Source organism: Mya arenaria, chromosome 5, assembly GCF_026914265.1.
Source record: "Mya arenaria isolate MELC-2E11 chromosome 5, ASM2691426v1".
NCBI classification, from domain to species: domain Eukaryota; kingdom Metazoa; phylum Mollusca; class Bivalvia; order Myida; family Myidae; genus Mya; species Mya arenaria.
This window is the reverse complement of record NC_069126.1, coordinates 17957194-17970254: the sequence shown is the minus strand read 5'-3', so window position 1 is coordinate 17970254 and position 13061 is coordinate 17957194. Positions and strand designations below refer to the sequence as shown.

The following is a 13061-nucleotide window of genomic DNA, read 5'->3' as shown; positions in this document are numbered from 1 at the left end:
TTAGAAGTTAAAGGAGGGTGGTATAAATTTCAGCTCTAAGCTATGTCCTCAATCCTTAGCTATCATGTGTGTAATTTATGTATTTGCTTAATGTACCTTAATGTACAAAAAATATTTTTTAACCAAAGATTGATGGTCCACAATGTAGATCAACAGGTCATGACTAACCTTCCAACCCAGTTTGACGACTACATGCCCAAGCGTTCTTTTTATTTTGATCGGATAAGGTTTTGGTGTTCGAATATAATATGCGAAATTTTTCAATCAAGGTTTTTTTTTTTAAAAAGAAGATACTATTCGGCACTACGTGAACTATAAACAAGTGAAGGCTTTTTTAGACTGTAGATTTCGGAGTATATATCTTAAATCTGCCAATAAGACCTATATGTGTTGATCATGTGCGTAACCTAACTTCAAACTAGTATCATTTTTATTATAAATATTTAGACCTGATCTGTAACATAATTACGACGCATCTATCTTCCACAGTTGCCTCGGCGACTGTCGCTTGCCTATCCTTTTGCTGCCAACCAATTACATGTAGCATCTCCAGAGATTGGCTGGCTCCTGGTTGCAAAGCCTGTTTGAATTTTATTTTCGTTAAACATCAGACAGTCATCAAATATTATTGTCAAAACAATCATATTTGTGTATGTATCATCTTCAAGTCTTATACTGTTTTACAAAATAATATGCACGTATTTGCATGCACATGTAACTCATATATACTAATCGTTGGTAAGTCAGTCAAACCATTCAGGAATGCTGCAATGAGATTATGCTAAACAACGATCTTGTAAACTCCTATATAGCTCGTACAATATTTGTTGCATTAAAGAGGAAGTATTTAATTCACCATTACATAAGTATCTGTAGCGAGGTGACCATTTAATACAATGTAATAACTTGTCTCACAATCGTTGTAAAATAAATAAGTTTAAACTAATTGTCCAAAGCACACTTGCAGATTGACACCCAACCGGTAACGCACCCGAAGTAAACTGTTTATGCATATTTGGGACGACTTCAGCCTGCTATGGTACCATTTGCATTTCTTTAGTCAAGTCAAAAGATAGTTTTAACCAAGACACATACAATGAGAGTGAAACAAAAAAGCGACGGTATTTCGACACTGTATTACTTCCCGATGATGTGATCATTTGAACGTGTACATGTATATAACTATTTCCATAAAATAAACAAAACATATTTCAATGTTTAAGTTGTAAATAGAATACAACATATGGATAACATTATGCACATAAAAGGAAGGGAAAGATGCGAAAAATGCGCATCGAAAGAAAGATATTGACTTTTTTTCCTATGTCGTGAAATTGTCAACTAGCATGCACCATTTCTTTTCATTTTAGAGAGGAAACTATTGAAATGTTTCAACTTTAAAATCTCTACGTTGCGTGTTTGTGTACCTTTTTTATCAATGGTCATGCTATATTTTCATCAAAATAATAGCACAATAAATAAAGATCTGACCCATTATTTAAGTTCATGAAACCATTCGATTTCGTATGTGGTCATGTTCATAAATTTAATACACAAAGGTTTACCAACTGTATATAAACACGGTCTATGAGTGTTATTCTTCCCAATTAAATCTCTAATAAATAAAGAATACGTAAACAGGTATTAGTTGTGCAATGGGATGGACAAAACACACTGGTTTGTACCAAGGAAGTGGGCACAATCACTGATTATTTTTTTACATACAGAAACGGTTATATGCACTGGTTTGTACACATGCAATGGAGACAAGCACTGGTTTGTACACATCAAATCGAGACGAGCACTGTTTTATACACATGCAATCGATAGGAGCACTGTTTTGTACACAGGAAATGAAGACGAAGACTGGCTAGTACACAGACGACGGAAATAAGCACTGTTCTTTACACAGGAAATGGACACAGGCACTGATTTGTACCAAAAACAAACGGTACAACATATGGTTTGTACCTAGGAAGCAGATATAATGGGCACAGGTACTGGGTGGTACCCAGGCATTGGACCCATGCACTGATTTATACCCATTAAAATACACTGTTTTGTACCAAGGAAATAAATACAAGCACTGTTCTTTACCCACGACATGGATCCATGAATTCGTTTATACTCATGACACGGGCATAAACACTGTTTTTTTACCCAGATAATAGAAGCGAGGACTGGTTTATACACACAAAATGACTTTTACACTCGGGCAATATTCAGATCAGGTCATTGCTGCCTTTATAATCGAGCTAAATAGTATTAATATAAAAACATTCAATCATTTCTGCACAAAGAAAATCATCATAAAGCAATATTGCAATATACTTATAGATCTAACAATGAGTAGTTTATGTGAAATACAGAACATACTATTTCGACCAACTCAACTACTTATCTCCGAAACACAGAGTCTATAGAATTACATGTTTATCTAAATATTGCGTTAATAAATAACTATCTGTCTTTTATGGTTTAAGTACCTTGTCCTATTTATGTTTATGATTCGCATTTCATTTCAAATTAAGTTTATACATGCATATTTACTAAGCTGATTCACTTATTCGCTTGAAAGTGGTTGCATGTGAAACGCTGAAGAATAATTTAATTTTCTTTCCTTATGTTTCTTTACAACCTTTATTAAATTGACACGTGGGTGTTTTGCTCTTTACAACCAGTTAGCATTAGCTTATGAAATCCATACAACAGTCACTTGTAATGCACTCGAAATGGAACGAATACTTTTTAGTAGCGTGCGTACTTCAATTGTTTCAATGTATAGTTAATTATTCTTCCTAGTTACATTTTAAGTGATCGGATGTTTGCAATGTCTAGTAATAATTTCAATTCGCCCGGCTATTGACTTATATATGAACATCGTTTTTACTTCTTTTCATAGCGCACGGGAAAATGGATGCAACAGTATGGCTTTTTAGTAGTGTTGTTCTTTTATATTTCTGGTAAGTAATTTAACTGATTATCTTCAGTAGATACTAATTTTCAAGGGGTTAATAGCCATGTCAATAGTTGCACGGCAGGCTTATGCCGTATACATCTGAAGTATTTAAAACTAAGAATTCACCATGTATAGCTTAAATATGAATTGCTTATTTATGATAACTGAATGTGTCTCATTGTATGTATTTGTGTCATCAACGAAGATCATCGTTACGTTTATCTCTGTGTTGTATTGCTGGCGATTGCCGAGTAATTAACATATTGGACTTTCCGGCAAAAAGTTCCCGGTTTGCTTATGCTGATTAGTACTTGATATCACCAAAAATTACGAATGATTTCTAAATTAAAAATGTAAAGTGTACTTTGAATATGCTTTAATAGAAACGGTTATATAAACATACCTTTTACTATTTTACCTTTAAGATCCAAACGGCATGCCATATTCGTTTACATGACAACACCATACCCATTTAACATTGACATAGATGGATTGGTCTGGGTCAATGTCTTCAAATCCGATGCCCATTGGCATAGTTAGACATTCACAATTCAAGTGCACGATCTGTCATGAATTCAATCTTCAAAGCAAGCGCCAAATAGGCAGAAATAGACCGAATGAAATTTAAAAAATCGGTTACATTTCATATATTAAATGTTCAATCAAATATCGGCTATAACCTATATAAAAATTGCAATGATGCATTTTTGATTTCTGTTCTTTCATTCCCCTCCCCCCACCATCAACCAGATAAACATATCCAATGTAAGTGCTTTATTTTTATAGTGGACTTTATCAAAACTGGTCAACACAATTCGCTTATATATCACAACAAAGAGACTGATACCAAACACATATTTTACATCCTCGTCTTTCAGTGGATGTGAAGGCGGAAAATGCACTCAGTATTATTCATGTACAGACACTTGTAGACGTACATACTACACAAGTTGTGGATTCTGGTCGCTCGCAAGATGTACATATTACAGGTATATAGTTTTGAGTTTATTAAAGGGGGATTTGCGGTGAGAAAAAACTTTGTTTTTCAATGTTTAATGTTCCTCTTTCAAAGTTTACCTGCCTCGTGCAGTCACAATAGTTGAATAAACAATATTAAGAACAATACATTATAAACACAATATGTTTTATATGTATATTAAATGACAAAACTAAGTTCCAAATATAAATATATATTTATATGTATCGAATTAATTCATTAGCTTGTATTTCTTCAATAAGAAAAGCTTACCTGTGGCAAAACATCTTTAAACTGTTGAGTAACCGTTTCCGACATAAGTTCTGTTTATTTCTCTAAAATACTAAGTTTGGTGTCAATGCTTTAATAGGAACCCAGAAGCTTACAAAGTAATTAAAGTTGAAATGACCTTTTAATGGTGCGAAACAATATATTTCTTTGTAATGATATTTTTTGTAGTCTGCTTTATTATATGACCTTTAAAATGACAGACTCTCAAAGATTCAGACGATCATAGACATATAAAAGCATGTACATGTATCATATTTACTGTTTTTTTACAATCCTTATCTAAATTTAGAATGACATTCTATCAATAAATGTAATGTGTTTTATGTTTGATTCCTAATTTTTCTTTTATATTATTAATTTTGCGAGTAAACCAGAGACCAATCAATTTAAAGTTTTAGCTGATTGGTTCCTCGATTTTGTCACCTCTTTATTTGTAGCAACATATTTTAGGCAAAAGAAGTAAGCTACCGGGATTTAAGAATTGGCATATTAAAAATAATTGTCATATAATAAAACAGTTGTACTCTAGTGATCCATTGATTATCATCTGATATTTACTGGCTGAAAGATCATATTCAGTGACGCACTAGTCAATGATATAGGTCAAATAAGGTCAAACTTAACACCTGATATTACATGAAATGGTACCACTATTGAACCAACTTTCGCTGTAAAATATCTTGGCGCAACTATTGATCAGACCCTATCTATTGATTCTATGACTCGTTTTATATTAAAACAGGCTAATGCAAGATTAAAATATCTATATCAAAAGAAAGGTTACCTTACAAAACACACCAAGAAACTCCTTGTCATGGCCTTAATTCAATGCCATTTTGATTATGCCTGTTCTATGTCGTATCATGGTCTGGCCAAGTTACATACAACCAAGCTCCAAACCACACAAAATAAACTTATGAGGTTTGTTTTGGATCTTGATGCAAGGTCTCACATTGGCCCAGAACACTTTAAATTACTCAACTGATTACCTGTCAACAAACGAGTAGACCAGCAGCCAATTGTATAAAAGTTGGTTAGATTTAACCGCTGGTTAAAGTTATCCAGCGGTTAACTTTAACCAAGTTGGCCATATAATCCAAACCGTTTATCCGTTTGTATAAAGGCAGAAAATGCGGCGGCTAAGTTAACCAACTTGGACAACTTTAACCTAACCAAAACTTCATGAAAATACACACAATGCACTGATAAACATGGCTCCGGTCAGTGCGTGTTTACCGCATTTTTCTGTTGACATCGTTGACTTTTTCGGCATATACCACGACATTACGAAAAGGTCGTTGAATTTTAATGAAAAAAAACCCCGATCAAATCCATTACAGTGTTTAACACCACAGTAGCGTGAACATGTACCTATTATTTTTATATACACCAATATATAGGGCTTATGGTGTACCTTTGAAAATGAAAATATAATATATCATGGTACAGTAGTACCAATTTAATAAAATCGCACTTACCTGTTTCAAGTGCTTATTTCCTCTTTATAGAATTCTGTGCATTGGCAGATTTAATGACAAACTTCATTAAATCTGCCCAGCATATTAAAATGATAAATATTCAACCAAATACCTGAGAATACTGTCAACAATGTATACGCTCCTTCTGTCAAAAACAGATTGACAAATAATACACATGCAACATCTGAAGGAATTAGCTCATTCCAGAAACAGGAGTGTTGAACTTTTACTTTGCACAATATGGTTGATATTGCAGCAACTAAAATGCATGAGCATGCAAACATCATTCATATAATCTTCTTCAATATACCATAAAAAGTTTTAAGAGAATACCAGCTGCTAATAAATTGTATTTGTTAACCCGAAATAAAAAGTATCACTTTCATTAAAATGCAATGGCTTCGTCCATTCAAGTGTGTGTTTTTTGTGGAAGATGCCATCTAAAGAATGTATAGTTAGTTTCAACTTTGTCCTTGAAAAAATCAAATGAGTTTTGTATGAGGTCATTCCTTTTGCTACTAATTTAATATAATTATCATGTTTTTTAAATGTTTTTTTTTTAAGTTTTATATGTATTCAAAATAGTAGTTTTGACTGTAATAGTATATTGATATTATTATTCAAATTTCAACACAGTTATATCATAGGTGACTTTTAGTATCAGTATCAATACAGAGACATCATTAGTTTACAATATAACTCTCTCAGCATATAATATTATATTACACTTAACTTATTCACTATATGGCCTTAGATAAACCATTATGTAATTCCATTTCCACTTACCATAAAACTATGTTAATAAAATCAAAGTCAATGTGTAACAACATACACATGTATTTAAGATTAATCAAATCTTTAATGTTAGTGTTGAAGAGACATGCACATTTATTAAAATAAGAACACAATGTGGTAATAAAGTATTTATTTTATCATATTTGTTATACGATTTTTTTTAAACCAACCATTTATCATTGAGACAAAATGTTCTTAATTAAATCCATTTTTACAGTAAATGCAGTCCTGTGTCAATATCAGACACATATATATATATATATATATATATATATATATATATATATATATATATATATATATATATATATATATATATATATATATATATATATATATATTTATTTTTTTTCCAATCCAGCCATTAACTGTCAAATGAATAGTTTACAAAAAAAAACTATTAATATAAAATGTATTTTTGGTACATCCCAATTAAAAACAATAATCAAACTAAACATTGTTTCAACATGACAAGTGCTATTTTTTATTTCTTTTATATTACACTGTTGGTACTACCCATTAGTATGATAATTTGAATAGCAAGAAAAAGATCTAAGAAAACAAATCTAATGAAAAATATATTAATTTAATTACAATTAACATTTATTATTTAACCCTGTCAATACAAGATATGACGTTGACAAGTAAGCCCTCTGGGAGCAGCCATTTGAAACGTTTCCTATTCCTCTCATGAACATTTGAGTTCCACGTTGTGGTGTTTCCTAAAACAGGAGTCTGTCAAATGAACTAGGTCATCCAGTGGCTACAATTTGAAGAATAGTAACATGAATATCTTAAATCATAACAATCATGTATGTGCGTTAAGGCATTTGAATATATTTTAAAGGTAGATGAATGATAGTATTGCCAATGAAGGGAAAGCCTCTTTAAAACACCATGAAAACTAATGCACTAGTCAGTTGTAACCACGCACCCCCAAGGTCCGGGGAATAGAGGGGACTTTGACTTTCGGTCAAGCAATACCCGGGTAAAATCCCCGCCCTGCGGAAACAAACAGTTGGAAAAATCCCCGCCAAATGCCCCCTGCACCCCAGGGACCCTAGGTAAGGCCCATTCCCCGCTATATTTTTGCGAAGACAAAACCACCGCATTCACTTGGCACTGCGGTTCCAACTGGAATGTAAAAACACGGCCCATTTACCCGGCTATCAGCGCTATACCCTGGACTTGGGGGGGGGGGGGGGCGTGGTTACAATTGACTGGTGCATAACCTATTTAAGTTACAAGAACTGGAATGTCAAAACATGATTTTAATGCAACAAAATGTAATTTGGTCTTTAAAGTACTTCAATGTTCACTTTTAAACTATTTAATAAGCAATAAAGCAGAAGTATCGAAATCCATGCTTTACATTTGAATGCTCCTGTAAAACTCCATTTAAATATATATGTAAAACCTCACTGCTCTTAATGTATAAGACCTGGTGTTGGTTCCATTCTCTACTGTAGCGGACAAGTGTAGAACTAATCAACACTAGTTCTTCCGACTTTGGCTGGTAAAACCACTCAACTGAAACATAAATTTATTATATACAATATGAGCTAAATAATGTATCTATCTTTTTATCTATGACATGTTATTTAAAAGATACAGTTAAGGTCTCAAATCACAATTATGCTTACAGTACATTTACTCATTTATATCATGCACGCACTCACGCACGCACGCACACACTTCTTTATGTGTTTTCAATAATATAATTACATACTACTGAACAGTAGCAATTATCCTCCTGGGTGCCTCTACCAGGGTGTATTAAGAGAAAGTTGTAGAAATAGACTTAAGAATGGGTAAGATTCCATGAAAATGACGTCATTGCTGTCAACTTTTCTCAATGTTTACACGCGGTTTATTTTGATTGTAAATATGTGCAAATTAAATAAAATATGTTTAAAGCGAGGCTATATTTATACACAGAAAGGGCGAGACCTGCAAGCAATTGTTGATGTCGACCCAGAGTCGTGACTTGTGAAAGATTGTTGAATACTATGCACACAATAACAAGGTAAATATCGTTCTCAAAATGCAGCTTGTTGTCACTGTTTTTGTTTCAAGGTTCCGTGGATAAGTTTCATGCATAAATTGGGTCACAAATAAGAAATTGATTTTTTTTCTTACCTCTAAATTCATGACTATCATGGATATCGATGTTATAACATTTGTTTTCTATTTAGGCAGAGTCCATGTGTCTGTAAAATAGTCGAAATAGGTTGGGAATCGAGATTTTTTTGTGTCTGGTCCGCCATATTTGTTTTGGATAAGTCAGTTAACCATACATAAAGAGGTCGGTTATATTTTGTCCGAAAGTTAGCCGAATTACGCGCTGGTTAGAATAACTTAAATTTTATACAATCGGTTTTCGGATAACTTGACCAAACCAGGGAGATAACCAAAAGATAACCGCTGGTTAGGACTTATCCACGTTTATACAATTGGCTGCAGATTATTTTGGGTCATGTCTTTAGAATAAAAAATGGCTTAGCCCCGGACTACATGGGAGACAATTTTATCTCCCAAGATACTGTACACACACATAGGACAAGGTTATGTCAGAAAAGGGCTTATGCTGTTCCAGAGGTCAAAGATTTTAGGTTAAAGTCCTTCTTCTTTTCTGGTATTTCCTTAAGGGCAATCTTGTAGCGCACAGACTTAGAAATTACCTGTTTTTAAATTGCTAGTAAAGAATCTTTTTTTTAGATAATTTGATATAATTAGTTATGCTATTAAAAGGCTTTTTTCATTTATTTATTCAAAGATTTTCAGTAATGGAACTATTTTAACTTAACCTAGCATTTTATAAGTACATACTGTCATATTCATACTATATTGTGATAATTATATTTAACTTACTCAACTTACAACTTTATGTTACTAAATTATGTAAATTGACTGTGATACAACTACGGCAATATTTATTTTAATGCATAAAGACTAACTTAATATATTTGTGCAACGTCGATTACAGCTATATTATTACTTAAATATACCATGCCTCCCTATGCCATGCCACCCAAACAAAGGACCACAATGGAAATAAGAGTTTCCTCTTTTTTGTGTCATCCTTGGTTCTGTGTGCCTGTCATGGCTATTGATATTATCATGTATGTATAATGTGATTTACTATACATGTTTTTTAGATGCCCTGTATGTGCATTCCTTATTTAAATAAATCTATCTATCTATCTAGTGTGCCATTGGGGCGTTAAATGTATGCCGTTGGGGTTTAGTTACGCTTTTAGCATTGTGTCTTTAAACAAGATTATGGTTTAAGGAAACAACTCGTTTTTGCATTACTTTTGTTTAAGTTGTATATCATGGTTCTTTACTTGAAGTAAAACAATGGAAAATAACGGGACAAACCAAGTAGTCTATAATTTTACCAACAGCCTGTTTAATTGCACAATAACAATGCAAAGTGGAAACGTAAGCCACAAGCAAGGCACAAACTGTAGTGCTGAGTAATGGCAAACTGATCAGAGTCACAACAAAACCCACAGTTGTAAACACTAACTGTATAATAATAATATCAAAACGCCCCTAAGTTGACAAACCTAAGCGTTACCTCGGCGTTGTTTGACTGTTATGTACAGGTACATTGTACTTTATAAATATGTTTATGATATATCTAGATATAACTCCTGCTACAAGACGTGCAGTCGAAGCGTGTGCTGTGACGGATATCAGGGGTCGGGTTGCATTCAACGTATGTACTTTTGCAACAATCTGACATGTTAACAGGTATAGGAAGGAACTCAGTCTTCAAAATAAAACACCGAATACAGTCGTTTTAAAATTGCTTTTTAAAGACCACGCCATATCATATTGTTAGAATTTATGTTTGTGAAATGCCCTACTTAACGTTAAACATCAGTTTATGACATTAACTAGATTGGCTATCAAAAGACCCCAAAATGTTTATATCTCAAGTCGTTGAGCAGGGTAGTATCAGAAGTTTGCCAAATATTTATTGTCATCATATAGTGAAATAGGCCAAAACAATATTAATCATTAAGGTTAGCTTTATTGTATTGCTCAAAGTATTCCTAATGTTTTTAACTAATCACTCAAAATGTATACGCTTTTTAAATGCATTGAGCGTACGTGACTTTATTGCAGCAATTTGTTTCGGATCGACCAATTGCCCAAACGGTGGAACATGTAGAGCACCAAACTTGTGCAGTTGTCGTTCAGGCTATTCCGGATCAAAGTGTTCTGGTACTCATTTTCTTCCTGAAATCGACTCAGGGTGGTAGTTATGTAGAATACTGTAACCGATCAATCTTCACCGGAATTGCATTTCCTTTTTATTTACAATTCTCTTATGGCTATAGGTTACCAGTTGAATAGCATACCTTAAAGGTAATGGTATTATATCAAAGACAGATAATGAAAACTATTCCGTCTCTCAGGTGATTTTAAGGATTAAACTATAATAGTTTGAGTCACTAAAGTGTTAACGTGTTTAAAAGTCTGGGTCGTATAAAATAGTGTTAAGCCTATTATTTGTAAGGGTTTAAAATTGATTTGTTCTCTCAAGCTTTCACGTAGAAAGCGTTGGGGTGGTCAAAAGATTTTTCCTATTTTCCTCCGGTCATTTTTCTTAAGGGGATGGTCATTAATTTTGTTACACTGGCACAGTGGTACCAACACACAAGGCTCATTCAAATGGTATTGTAGAAGGAACTAAATATTAGCCAGCAACGGCAGAATATGTATTGGTTTGTTCTCAATAAGTATCACAAACTTTATTAATATTGTTTCCTTTTAATGTCATCTTAACATTGGACTGTTTTACAACTGACGCTTTAATGACATATCAAACTTGAGTACTCTAAGCACTTATAAATAGAGTTTCATTTTCACAACCAGTTCCTTTTTAGTTTGAGCGTATAACTGCAAACCCTTTTTCTAGAAAACGATCATCAACTTGGCAATATAATTTTTTATCCTTTCCATGATTTGATGGCCACAAAAAATGTATGGTTGAGTTACTATTTGCGCCTGGGGTGAGCGTTAACAACTTCTTTAGTGGCGCTCTTGTTATACAATGAATGCATTAAGAATGTTTGGCTCCTCTAAATATTCAGTCCGTCTGTTTTAGAAGAATGGCTTGTTGCAGGGCTAGTTCTTACCTAATAACCGTTCACGGTATTCAAATGTTTCTTAGTACTAAAGCTTCAATTACCATGTGTGTGGCAAATCCCATAACTGACACTGTTTTTGAGCGTTAGTGCCCGATAATGGTCTTTGTGTAGATGCAGATGTATATGTGAACCGTTTAGTCAATGCCTAATTCATGCTTCATATACATGTAGTGAAAAAAACATGTATTGATGAAGATAAATTGATTTATTTACGTTTACGTCGGTGCTGTCAGTGATATTGTTCTCAGTTACATTAAAGCTAGTTGTTTAAACAATTATCTTGGAAATAGACTAAAGGCCATTATTGCGGGTGCTTTTATTTGATCGAATGACATAAATATAATTTTACTTCTAACGTTTATCCACAAAACTTGACCTGATGATATTTGTACATTTTATTTCAGATATAAATGAGTGTAGTTACAGCACAGCGGGATGTAGTCACATATGCACAAACACAGAAGGCTCATTCACATGTTCATGTAGAAGCGGCTATACACTGTCGCGCTACGGCAGAACATGCTTTGGTTTGTTCTTAATTAGTTTGACAAGCTTGTGTTCATATAGCTAACGTTGCCATTTAAATATTAGACTGTATAACAGCTGATACAATGAAAGAGTATCAAACTTAGTTAGTAAATTTACATTTTACTGACCGTTCCAAGGCGGTACCTAACAATTCTTGATAAACACACCAATTACCCACGTTTAAAGATAAACCAGGTTTAGTGGCAATGGGCAAACGCCAAAGACATAGAACACAAATTCACAAACAAGAAACATAGAACAGCACAAATTGCCACTAAACCTGGTTTATGTTTAAACGTTTTGCTACTGAGCATGTTTCTGTAGCTTTTTGCATATATATTTAGTTATCCTGGTCAATAATAAATATTGTTCATTCTCACACCCAGTGATAATGTAAATTTGATTGCAGTGAGGCTTACACTTTTATACAAAACTATCCTCCAATTATATAACTATCAAACTGTATCATGAATGGATGGCCACACAAAAGAACGGTATGGTTGAAATGCCCCTTTCGACTGAAGTGAGCGTTGGCGATTTAACTTATGGCGTTCTTGTTCTACTTTGAAAGCTGTTTTAAAAAAATAAGATCTCGTGAATATTAAGCACGTCATATTTCGACGAAAGCTTCATCGGCGGGCTCGTGCACACGTACAAGTATATTGTTAATCGAGAGACGGCATAACGTATTCTGGTTTGTTCCCAACCAAATAATCAAAAAAAGTTCATAAAATGTTGTTCTTTTTATTATTTTAGAACCCACACCAGACTTGATTGCTAGTAGTGAATTTAATCAGGATTGAAACATTCATCGGAAATAGACATTTTTTGGTGTGGTTTTGTGACGAAAGAGTTAGTATATACGATTT

The 13061-nt window shown here is 33.5% G+C and overlaps 1 protein-coding gene across 1 annotated transcript; it reads left to right on the top strand.

The window, feature by feature from the left end:
- The first annotated feature begins 2843 nt into the window (after positions 1 to 2843).
- On the top strand, positions 2844 to 12454 carry LOC128234476 (uncharacterized). The gene is made up of 5 exons (XM_052948739.1): positions 2844 to 2963; positions 3838 to 3948; positions 10150 to 10223; positions 10637 to 10735; positions 12069 to 12454. The coding sequence occupies exons 1-5, from the start codon at positions 2918 to 2920 to the stop codon at positions 12072 to 12074; spliced, it is 336 nt and encodes a 111-aa protein (XP_052804699.1). The 5' UTR covers positions 2844 to 2917; the 3' UTR covers positions 12075 to 12454.
- Positions 12455 to 13061: the final 607 nt, after the last annotated feature.